This window comes from Scyliorhinus torazame, chromosome 21 (genome assembly GCF_047496885.1).
Source record: "Scyliorhinus torazame isolate Kashiwa2021f chromosome 21, sScyTor2.1, whole genome shotgun sequence".
Lineage (NCBI taxonomy): Eukaryota > Metazoa > Chordata > Chondrichthyes > Carcharhiniformes > Scyliorhinidae > Scyliorhinus > Scyliorhinus torazame.
Window position 1 is genome coordinate 62,063,799 of NC_092727.1, and position 12,140 is coordinate 62,075,938.

The window sequence follows — 12,140 nt, forward strand, 5'->3', positions numbered from 1 at the left end:
CGCGCGCTTTTAGGTGGGCCTTAAACTTGGTCCCAATTAATTGGGCAGCTTCTTGATCATTGTCATCGATCTTGACCAATAAAGGGGTGGGTGCCCTGATGGCTGGGCGTGTCTTAGGTGGCCGTTGGCCTTGCTTTGTTTGTGTCTTTCGGATGGGGTACTGGTGCCGGGATGTCTGCGACAGTATCAACTGTTAGTCCTTTGTTCCTCGGAGATGGGCCATCAATATGTTAATCGACCCAGAGTTTCAGTTCCGTCTGGTAACTGCTTCCCAAATATACATTCAGGCTCTGTGCCTGCTTGTTGTCTAGTATTGTCCACATTTCCCTACATTCTCTGTGAGCGTCTATTTTGTGTTCTGGAAGTGGCCATCCCAGATGGCTACACAACCTCCTTGTGATCCTCAACTCGAAGCGTGAAGGATCATATTACTGCATCTTCTTTGTTCTCTGCCTAAGTTGCGCACCCCCAATCAAGGACAGGCTCTACTCTACTCTGTCCTATGGATTGTAACTTTACCTAAATTGTTTTATATGCACACATTATTATAAAATTCTACAGGGCGCTATGATATTCAGGCATGCATTACAATTAAAACACGGGAACCTCTAACTATTCTTATCTAAACTATCCTTAGTCACTTAAAAGAATTTACAACAGTATAAACTATACCACAGCAGCAATACATGTCTCTGTATCTTGGCGGTCAAGTACAGAATTTTACATCTTTGTTTTATTATAACAAACAAATTAGGCGATGCATTTTATTCACTTAAAGCAAGTGGGGGGGGGGGGGGGGGGGTGGTTTGCTGAAGTCTGAAAATAGGGGGTCTGAAGATATATACCGGAGTGCGGGAGGCTTTCCTTCGCCATTTCCTAAGTCTCAGTGTCTCGATGACACTGCAGAGTATTGCAATGACTGACAGTGCTTCTACAATGTAGTACAGTAAAAAGTCTTACAACACCAGGTTAAAGTCCAACAGGTTTGTTTCGATGTCACTAGCTTTCGAAGCGCTGCTCCTTCCTCAGGTGAATGAAGAGGTATGTTCCAGAAACATATATATATAGACAGATTCAAAGATGCCGGACAATGCTTGGAATACAAGCTGGTTGGTTGGTAGGATTTTGCAGGCCAGATGGTGGGGGATGAATGTAATGCGACATGAATCCCAGGTTCCGGTTGAGGCCGCACTCATGTGTGCGGAACTTGGCTATAAGTTTCTGCTCGGCGATTCTGCGTTGTCGCGCGTCCTGAAGGCCGCCTTGGAGAACACTTACCCGGAGATCAGAGGCTGAATGCCCTTGACTGCTGAAGTGTACCTCGACTGGAAGGGAACATTCCTGCCTGGCGATTGTCGCGCGATGTCCGTTCATTCGTTGTCACAGCGTCTGCATGGTCTCGGCAATGTACCATGCTTCGGGACATCCTTTCCTGCAGCGTATGAGGTAGACAACGTTGGCCGTGTCGCACGAGTATGTACCGCTTACCTGGTGGGTGGTGTTCTCACGTGTAATGGTGGTATCCATGTCGATGATCTGGCACGTCTTGCAGAGATTGCCATGGCAGGGTTGTGTGGTGTCGTGGTCACTGTTCTGAAGGCTGGGTAGTTTGCTGCAAACAATGGTTTGTTTGAGGTTGCACGGTCCTGGCTTGACACAATTCACACCTCTTTAACCTGGGGTTACCCCATCTCTGGATCTGTAAAGATTTAATCACCTGCTAATGCTCGTATTCCAAGCATTGTCCGGCATCTTTGTATCTGTCTATATATCTGTTTCTGGAACATACCTCCTCATTCACCTGAGGAAGGAGCAGCGCTCCGAAAGCGAGTGACATCGAAACAAACCTGTTGGACTTTAACCTGGTGTTGTAAGACTTCTTACTGTGCTCACCCCAGTCCAACACCGGCATCTCCACATCGTGTCTACAATGAAGGACACGGAATACCAGCTGATACATTTGTCACACCAGGTTGGTGTATCAATTGCTGTCTCTGGGTGTGGTGTATGGCAGGGATGGGAAACGTTCGCGGCCTGTGGGGTAGGGGTCAGGGAGGTCGCGTCCGCGCGCAACTGTAGGGATCCCGCGAAGATCCAAATGTAGACCATGATGTCTGCCTTCATGTTCTCTTCTTCCTTCTTGGTCTTCCTGTGCCTTCTGTGGTTCTGTGGACACAAGCATGTCTGTTATTATCTTGCTTAAGATCTCGTATGTCTGTCTGTCTGTCCTTTTATTACCAATTGCCCATTATAATTGGTCACCATCTGTGACTCCCTCATTTTTTTTCTTCTTTAACCAAATATTTTGGGAGTAGACACCCGAGAAGAAAACACTGTCACAGCGCGAGCAGTCTCGCAGCCTGTGTGATCGATGCAGTGAGTGTACCATCCAAGTGTTTGAGGATGAAAATAGCATATGGGAGAGCAACCCAAGGGTCACCGGAAAACAAACAAAAGAGTTTTAAACTAAAAGTTCCAAACGGGGTGCGTATGGGCTGCGGCAGGGCAAGAATGGGTGGAATCCCCGGGTAGGACGGTGACCAGTGCCGTAAGTGCTCTACCCGAGTGTAGCTGACCAGATGGGGGTCCTCAGGCAGGGCAGGGACCAGTGCCGTTACTCCACTGCCTGAGCGACCGGACAAGAACGGAAAGAATTTGTGTTCATTGTGGATACTGCCTCTTATGATTACCTTCGAATCAGAAGAGTAGTTATTATTGGGTGTCTGCCGACAAACTAGTCAGTGGGCATTAAAAGAGTGGTGGCGTGGGGCCATGAATAAACTTTAGGTGAACAAACAACATTTAACATTTACAGTAACAAACATTTAAAGTGACAAACTAACACAACAAAATCATGCAGGCTCCATCAGGACACCGGAAATCTCTCTTGGTTCCTTTTTACCATCATCTGGACACCTCATTGCTCGATAGCGAACAGAGTCGCAAAGGGGCTCATCTGGTGGGAGTCAGACTCTAAGTCTTCTCCCAGTTGCCATACTCGTGACTGGAGTAGTTGTGCCAAAGCTGCCTGGGGCGAATTGGGGTCCATCTCATCATTCCGGATGAATCTATAAGAATTGTCGTGGTGCCAATGTTTTGTGTCGAGGTTGGAGGTGGTAGAGGGCAATCCATAGTCGTTGGGCGGTGGGTCCGGATCAGGGGCTTTTATGTACGTGGTCTCAAAGAGGTCGCTGGAATCTTGTTCGGAGTCGCTGGGGGTGGGGCTGGTGTAAGAGTGCAATCGTGTCGCGGTGCTATGGGGCTGTCGCTATCGCTGTCAGTGCTGGATGAATGAAGGGAGAGGCGGAGTTGTGCCTCTGGGGGTGGAGTCGCAGCAGTGTCTGAGGATGGCTGGACTGGTTGGGGGAGGGTAGGAATAGGTCGTCCGTGGGCGGGCGTGGTCATCTGCTGCTGCAAGTGAGATGTGGTGTGAGTGCTTGTTCTGAGTGCCGTAAGCCTTAAGGTGGTTTATGTGAAACCATTGAGACTTGCCATTGGGATAGGTGATTTTATACACGTCGGTCTGACTTTATCGGAAATGGAGTAGAGTCCTGCAAATTTGGGGGAGAGGAATGAACTGGGGTTGTATAGGGATAGCATGACCTGCTGCCCTACTACAAATTCTGTGGCGTGTACTGTTTTGTCAAAGCAAACTTTACTTTGCTTCTTTTGTGTCCCACGTCTAACAGCTGCGGCAAGCTGGGCTGCTTTTACATTATCGAGAATGTGCTGAACTGCTTTCTCATGGGCGAGGGCGGTGAGTGTGGGGCTGGCCAAAACAAGCCCTAACAAGTATTCTGTCCCCTTCATGGGTCGTCCGGTCATGAGGGTGTGGGGGGTGTAGCCTGTCGACGTGGATACCGTGTTCCTTATGAACATTAGTGCAAAGGGGAGAACTGTGTCCCAGGTGCTATTGTGCTGTTGCACCATTTTCCTTAGGGTTGCCTTGAGAGTCCTATTCATTCCCTCTACTATTCCGCTTGATTGGGGGTGATATGCAATGTGGAATTTTTGTCTGATACCGAAAATTCTGAGGACGGAGGTGGTAGAGGTGGGCACGATAGCATCATTTAAGATGCATCTAGACAGATATATGAACGGGCAGGGAACAGACGGAAGTAAATCCTTGGAAAATAGAAGACAGGTTTAGATAAAGGATCTGGATCGGCGCAGGCTGGGAGGGCCGAAGGGCCTGTTCCTGTGCTGTAATTTTCTTTGTTCTTTGTTTTTCATCACTCGTCCTGTAAAATGTGAGCCTTGGTCTGACTCTATGCTGCGTGGAAGTCCCCGTTTTGTAAAAATGTGCTGCGTGAGGATCTTGGCTGTCGCTTTAGCCGTGTTCGTTCTGGATGGAAAAGCTTCCACCCATTTTGTGAAGGTGTCGATGATCACCAACACATACTTAAAACCATTCTTGCAGTGGGGTAGGGGTCCTATATAATCAATCTGCAAATTCATCCAGGGGCCATTAACGGGGCGGGTGTGACTAAGCTGACCTTTCCTTGCATATCTGTCCGGATTGTCTGGGTGCAGATTAAACAGTTTTCAATGTAATGCCTTACATTGGGTTTTAAATCGGGCCACCAGCAGAGAGGTCTGAGGTGGGCGAGTGTTGCTTCTATGCCTTGATGTCCATGGTTGTCATGGAATTGGCAAATAATTTGGTTTCTGTCCTGGGTGGGGACTACATAAATACCTTCTTTTAAAATTATACCGTCATGTGTCGTCAAAGTGTTCTTGTATTTATCGTAGGGGGCTGGGAAGTTGCCTGTTAAAACTTCCCTGAGCTGCGCATCTTCCTTTTGGGCTTGAGCCAAATCTTGAATATTGGTCTGTGAGACCTGGGGCACTCTCGGGGGCTTCCAAAAGTGACCGTGTCTGGAACCTACCTTTGCTAGGGCGTCTGCCTTAACGTTACCGGGAAGGGGGTTGGAAACGATGGTGGCTACGAACTTTAATAATACCATATTTCCGGTCTTTATCCTTAGAATATGCTGGAGTAATGGGGTGGAGGGTAGGGGTTTTCCATCTGCGGAAACAAAATCTCTAGATTCCCATAGGGGTAGGAATTCCGTTAAACTATTACAGACATATAGACTGTCGGAATATATGTCGGCTGGGGTCGGGAACGAGTCGGGGTGCTCTACAATATACGCTACGGCTGCTAGTTCTGCTGCCTATGAGCCTAGCTGTCCAGACAATTTCAAAGATATCTCCTCTAACGCACGTCCCTGCTCGTCCTACATATATGCCACAACCCGTAATCCTTTTACCGTTCAAAACTGTGGAGGGGCCATCCACATAAATCTTTAGGGGTGCGCCTATGTCTGTGGGCTGGGGTGTAGTGCCTGGTTTCGGGAGAGCTAACTTTGGTACAAAGAGTCCTGTGGTCTGCCTGGTGGTGATTATTTCACACTCACGTGGGGTGCCTGCGTAATGTAAATTGTCTGCGAGGAAAGTGTGTGTTTTTGTCCTCTTTACTGTAATGTCCTGTCCTTGTAAGAGAAGGGTCCATCGGGTCGTGCGAATTTGGCTGACTGTGCCGTCCTTTAGTCTACCATCTAGTAGAAGATGGGTTGGGGTGTGCTCTGTTAAAATGGTGACGGGGTTGAGTCTTGTTATGTAGGCGAAGTATTGAACAGCCCAAAAAGCTGCGAGCAGGTGCCTTTCGCAGGCAGAAAATCCTTGCTCTACTGGATTAAGTACTCGTGAGGCATACGCTAAACGATCGTGTCTTTCTTGGAGGAGCACGGCCGAAAGGGGTCGGTCGGTGGTTGCAACCTCAATTGCGTAAGGGGGGAGTGGATCTGGGCCCTGTAATGCGGGGCTGTGCTGAGGGCTCGTTTTAATGCATCCACGGCATCCGTGTAATGTGGAAGCTATTCCCATGGGGCTTCCTTCCTTAGGAGTTCGGAAAGAGGGGCTGCCTTTGTCGCAAAACCATCTATGTGATTCCTACAGTAGCCAACCAGTCCCAGAAATGACCGGAGGGCTGTGACATTATGGGGCAGGGGTAATTTGACAATGGAGTCGATGCATTTCTGCTCGATCTCGCATTTGCCATGGGTGATGACTGTGCCTAAGTAAATTACTTTTTCTTGTAGAAACTGGGCCTTTTTGGGGTTTACTTTACAACCAATTTCTTGAAGGAGTCCTAATAATTCGGTGAGAAGCGAAATGTGCTCTCCCTTAGTGTCCGTCTGTAGAAGCAAGTCGTCTACATTCTGGACAAGGCAATCGGGTCGGGAAAATTTAGCTAATCCATTCGCCAGCTGTCGGTTGGATTCCCTGTTTTAGCATTGTCTCGGGACTCATGGCTACGGTGGGGGCTGCTGCTGGGGTTACTTTGTTTAGTTCCCTATAATCGATGGTCAGTCGCCATGAGCCATCGGGTTTCCTGACGGGCCAAATTGGGGCATTGTTCGTTGAGGCTACTGAACGGAGTACGTCTTGGTCAAGCAAATTCTGGATATCCTTTGCGATTTCTCCCTCTGCTTGTTGGGGGAAACTGTACTGTTTTGGGGGTTTGGGGTCTGGACTTGTAATGTTTACTAAGCCTGCTATTTTGCCGCAGTTGTGCTTGTGCTGGGCAAAAGCTGCTTTGTGTCGCTGTAAAACGTCTAACGTCTTTATTCTGACTAATGGCTCAAGGGTCGAACCAGAAGTCTCCTACTGCACTAATTCTGTGTGCTTAGTCCCCAGCTGTGAGCGTGGCGGGGGCTCGTGCTGCCTTTGCCATTCTCCACACACATTTGTTTACAGGGTCGAACGATAGATTGTGGGAGCTCATAAAGTCTATCTCCAAAATCTGTTCGGCTGTCTGGGGTAGATCGACGAGAACTACGGGGTGTTTGGTTTTAATGTTCCCTGTCTGAATCGCTACAGGGGCTGCTGCAAGTGCCCTGTAAAACCGCTGAGAGTAATGGTGTCTGTGGTGGGCCATGTGTCTCGTTCAAACATTGTGGAGGAGTTGAGCGTGGTACGGGACCCTCCTGTGTCCCAAAGAAATTCTCCGGGGTGTCCCCGAACTGTGCCTGCCATTACCGGTCTTCCGGACTTGTCCCAAAGGGTGTCGCAGACCCAGATTGGGGAGTCCGAACACTGTCAATCGGTGCCGCTCATGTCTGCGTTCTCGGAAAGGGCGCCAACACTATGAATGGGCTTGGCTCTATTCTTATTCAGGGTATTAGCCTGCTGGTTTCGCTGCTGTTTCTGGGGGGCTTGACATTCTTGTGCGTAATGTCCTAATTGTCCGCAATTGTAACATTTTTGGGATTTAGGCTGCTGTGGGCTGTTTCTTCCCTCATTTACCCATGCGGGGTTCTGGTGCGCCCTAACGGGATGCATGTTAGCATCTTCCTGCTCTTCCTCTACTTTACCGTAGGCTGATATTCCCTGAATGGACTGCTCCAAAGCTCGGGACAATCTCTTTAGTACCCATTTCTCATTGTGGGTCTCGTCTGAGGGGTCATAATCGGCGTAAGCTCTGTCCTGCTTCGGTCGCGTGAGAGACTAGGATTCAAATCCATTGGCCATATTGTCTGGTTTCAAATGGGTGCGGGCTAACTCTCCGAATACCGCTGTGAAATGAATCCACAGGCATCCATCAAACGCTGTGGGGTGCTCTGTCTTTTTCTGCCTACATTTGTTTAAGCCTTCTACGGGGTCTCCCTTATTGTAGCCGATCGCATCTAGGATCGCTGCATGCATTTCTTGGAGGATGCCTCCTCCTACATTTTGTGGGTCGGGAAGGGCTGCCACGACTGAGGGGTCGAGGCTCAAAACTGTGAGCTTCACGTGCTCCTTTTCATCCAGGCCGTACATGGTCACCTGTTGTTTTGACTCTTGCGAAATAATGGTGTGGGTCCAATGTGGGTAGGAACGGTGTTATCTTATCGCAGGCGTCCTTTAATTGAGTGACGGTTAATGGGGTGGTGTACAGAAAATCAGGGTCTCCGTCTGTTGTGGCCCTGCGCTGTCTGGTGACAGGGTTCATAGGGTTGTGCTCTACCTGTGCAGTCGGGGGTGGGGGTGCTTTTCTTTTCTGAGGTTTGTCCTGAGTATATGTTCCCTGTACATATCTATAGGCAGTCTCATTTAACTCCTGCCAATCGGGCCCATTTTCTTGGTCTAACTGGGGTCCAAATGTATTCTGGAATCCATTTTGTACAGAAAGCAGGGATTGCAGGTCTGCAATTTACTTTCGGCATGATCTACCGAGCTTTACTTTTGTTCCGTCATGGAACTGTGGAGTGCTCGTAGGGCTGCTTTTAAATTGTTACATTGTTTCTGTAATTATTCGACTTGGTGTTCTGTTTCTTCTCTTACCAACATCGCACGTTGCGTGTCTTGGTAGGCCTTGTCATATTGCGACTGAAAGCTGCTTAAATGGGCGAGACAAGAATGGTGTGCCCGTTTGACATCAGTCATCTCCTTGTCCTTCGCCGCTAACTGTTCTCTAAGTTCCCTGTTAACTTTCTCGTACTCACTCACGTCTCACTCACTATCCTTATCCCTCTCTTCAATCTCTCTGCAAAGCGTCCTCACGACCTTGTTGTGCCTCGCAATTGTGCCAAGCAGGACACGTTTGCCATCGGCTTACGAGCTTTCCCTCAGCTTTTCTTATGAATCTCGGTCAGGTTCTCCCACCAAGTACGCCCTATACTTCCTGTTTCGTCGTTTGCACAGAATTCACTCCAAATCCTTTCCCCTCGAGATATTGTCTAATTTCTTCTTCCCATACGGGACACTGTCCTACTCTACTGGTCGCTGCGACCTCGAATTCCTGGGTGTTCATAAGGTGTTCAATTTCCTTCATTGCCATTTCTATTGCTATCTCTGGGTTTCTACCGAAATTGGAACGGGGGGAATAAAGTGGTGATGTAAACACGGGTACGGCTTACGCTATTTTCCGGTCTACAAAACTCCCGACAGTTTTACACAACAAAATTTCTCAGGTTTACCTTATATCCCTTGTTAGTACGCATGCAAATAACACACTTCCGAATCTTGGAGGTTTGATCGATTTTGGTCTTATGCTTGTGGTTTTTCTTTTTCCAATTGGATTCTGAATTCAAATTTGGGTTCTCTCGGAGTGACAAAGCCACTTCTAGGTCGAGTCCCGTCAGATGTCGCCAGTAATGTTGCTATATTTATTTGGTTAGAAATATGGCGGTCAATATGGTCGCCTTCCTTAATCCTAATTATGTTTACTTTCAGAGTCGCCAGGTATCTCTCGATACTGCCACAAGGTTCAAACCCGATCAAAGAGCCAATACACCAGTTAGTTAGATCAAAGTCAATACTATTTATTTACACACACAGTAAGAGCTACTCATGCACAACAGTACTACAAACGAAACTATCTCTAACGCTAAGTCCTTTACTTAACTTCGGGTGCCCACTTAGTCAGAGGAACAATGGCTGTTGTTCGAATCTGAGGCTGTTGGGTGCAAAGAGATACAGGAGAACAGCTAAGGTCGTCCGTCTGGTAGCGAGCGTTGACCTTGAACTTACTTGCTTCTGGTGATGCCGGAGGATGGGTCTCTCCACTTGAGAGCCAAATCCAAGAGTGTGAATCTCTGGTGGGGGTTCCTTCTTATACTTGGAGGGGCTTCGCGCGCTTTTAGGCGGGTCTTAAACTTGGTCCCAATTAATTGGGCAGCTTCTTGATCATTGTCATCGATCTTGACCAATAAAGGGGTGGGTGCCCTGATGGCTGGGCGTGTCTTAGGTGGCCGTTGGCCTTGCTTTGTTTGTGTCTTTCAGTTGGGGTATGGCGCCGGGATGTCTGCGACAGTATCAACTACCTGAGTGTTAGTTCTTTGTTCCTTGGAGATGGGCCATCAATATGTTAATCGACCCAGAGTTTTGATTCTGTCTGGTAACTGCTTCCCAAATATACATTCAGGCACTGTGCCTGCTTGTTGTCTAGTATTGTCCACGTTTCCCTACATTCTCTCTGTGTGTCCATTTTGTGTTCTGGAAGTGGCCATCCCAGATTGCTACAGTGGTGTCTCACTGACACCCCTGCACTGAGGGTGAGGAGGATCTCACTGATGCACCCTTGCATTGAGGGGGAGGAGGATTCTCACTGACATCTTTGCACTGAGGGGGAGGGTTCTCACTGACACCTTTGCACTGAGGGGAGGGTGATCTCGGTGACACTCTTGCTAAAGTGACACCCTATTCAAAAAGGGAGATAGGCAAAAGTAGGGAACTATAGACTGGTCAACTGGACCTCTGTGGTGGGTAAGTTGCTGGAATCAATCATTAAGGAGAAATGACTGAACATTTGGAAAGTCAAATTTCAATCCACCACTGTCAGTCAAGTTAAATGAAAGGTAAGTCATGCTTGACAGACTTGCTTGAGTTCTTTGAGGATGTAACCAACAAGGTGGATGATGGGGAACCTGTGGAATATCTAGATTTCCAGAAGGTGTTTGACAAGGTATCCCCTAAAAGAATGATCCAGAAGGTGAGATCACAGGGGATTGGGAGTGGAGTACTGGATTGGATTGAGGATTGGCTGACTGACGGAAAACAGAGTGTTGGGATAAATGGGTTCTTCTCTGGCTGGGGAACTGTAACTAGCCGGGTGCCGCAGGGGTCAGTCCTCGGATATCAACTGTTTGCAATTTATATAGATGATCTGCAAGCAGGGACAGACTGTAACAGCAAAATTTGCGGATGATAAAATACGTGGGAAGGTAAGCAGTGAAGAGGAAATAAACATTTTACAGATGAATATAGATAGGCTAGGAGATTGGGTCAAAATTTCGCAGATGGAGTTTAATGTAGAGGCCGAAAAAATAGAAAGGCAAATTATCTAATTGAAAACAGATTCAAAATGCGTCTAGGCAGAGGGATCTGGGTGCCTTTGTTTATGGATCACAGAAAGTCGGCATGCAGGTACAGCACGTGGTTAAAGCGGCAAATTGAACGTTAGCGTTTATTGCAAAGCGACGGGAGTATAAAAGTATAGAAGTGTTGTTGTAATTGTATAGGGTGTTGGTGAGACACATCTGGAGTATTGTGTCCAGCTTTGGTCTTGGTATTTGAGGAAGGATGTGGTGGCATTGGAGGCAGTTCAGAGGAGGTTCACCAGATTGATTCTGGGGATGAAAGGATTGACGTATGAGGAGAGTTTAAACAGTTTGGGCTTATACTTACTTGAGTTTAGAAGGATTAGAGGGGATCTTATCGAGGTATATAAAATACTAAAAGGGATTGATAAAGTAAACATGGACCAAATGTTCCCCTTTCTGGGGGAATCTAGAACGAGAGCTCACGGATATAGGTTGAGAGGTGGTAGATTTAGAATGAAGATAAGGATCAACAGAGGGTGATCAACAGATCTCGCAGAGGGTGCTCAATTTGTGGAACTCACTGCCCCAAAGTGCGGTGAAAATGAAATTATTAAATGGTTTCAAGAAGGAGATAGATATATTTCTGATTAAAAGTGAGTTAGAGATATGGGGAACAGGTGGGAGGCGGATTTGAGACCAGGAAGGGATCAGCCAAGATCTGATTGAATAGCGGAGCAGGCTTGAAGGACTGAATTGCCTACTTCTGCTCCTAATTCCTATGTCCCCATGACACTCTTGCACTGGGTGGGGTTGAGTTGATTTCATTGCATTGAGGGAAGGGGTCTTGCTAACCTCATGGAACTAAGCGATGTCTCACTGACACACCTGCAACATGAGCAATGAGCAAATGTTTCAGAAGCATGGGTATTTTGATGTGTGAAAACAGAAGCTAACTGTATAATAAGAAATAGAAGCAGGAGGCCCTTTGGGCCTTCGAGCCTCTCCATCATGCAACTAGATCACAGTTGATCTTCTACCTCAATACCACTTTCCTTGATGTCTTTATCTAGAAATTTATCGATCTCTGTCTTGAACATATTCAATAACTGAGTTTCCACGTCCCTCTGGGGTGGAAAGTTCCAAAGATTTACCATCTTTTGAGTGAAGAAACTTCTCCTCATCTCAAGTCGTAAATAACCTATCCTTCATTCTGAGATTGTTTTCTAAGCCAGGGGAAACATTCTTCCTGCATCTACCCTGTTGAGCTTTTCAAGGGTTTATTATGCTTGGATACAGTGAGCATCTTCAATGCTGCACAGACTAAAACTGGTC

The 12,140-nt window shown here is 47.4% G+C and overlaps 1 protein-coding gene across 5 annotated transcripts in view; it reads right to left on the reverse strand.

Annotated features, from left to right (window-relative positions):
* The window catches only part of LOC140398318 (transmembrane protein 107-like), a 116,956-nt gene that overhangs the window by 10,538 nt on the left and 94,278 nt on the right, over positions 1 to 12,140 (reverse strand). Inside the window, exon 6 of one of the 5 annotated variants that reach the window (XM_072486874.1) lies at positions 1,898 to 2,166. The exons of the other annotated variants lie outside the window; for them this stretch is intronic. Within the exon in view, the coding sequence (XP_072342975.1) occupies positions 2,121 to 2,166 (46 nt within the window). The 3' untranslated portion in view covers positions 1,898 to 2,120. Of the gene's footprint in view, positions 1 to 1,897; positions 2,167 to 12,140 lie in introns of those variants that run through there. 5 annotated transcript variants of the gene reach the window in all.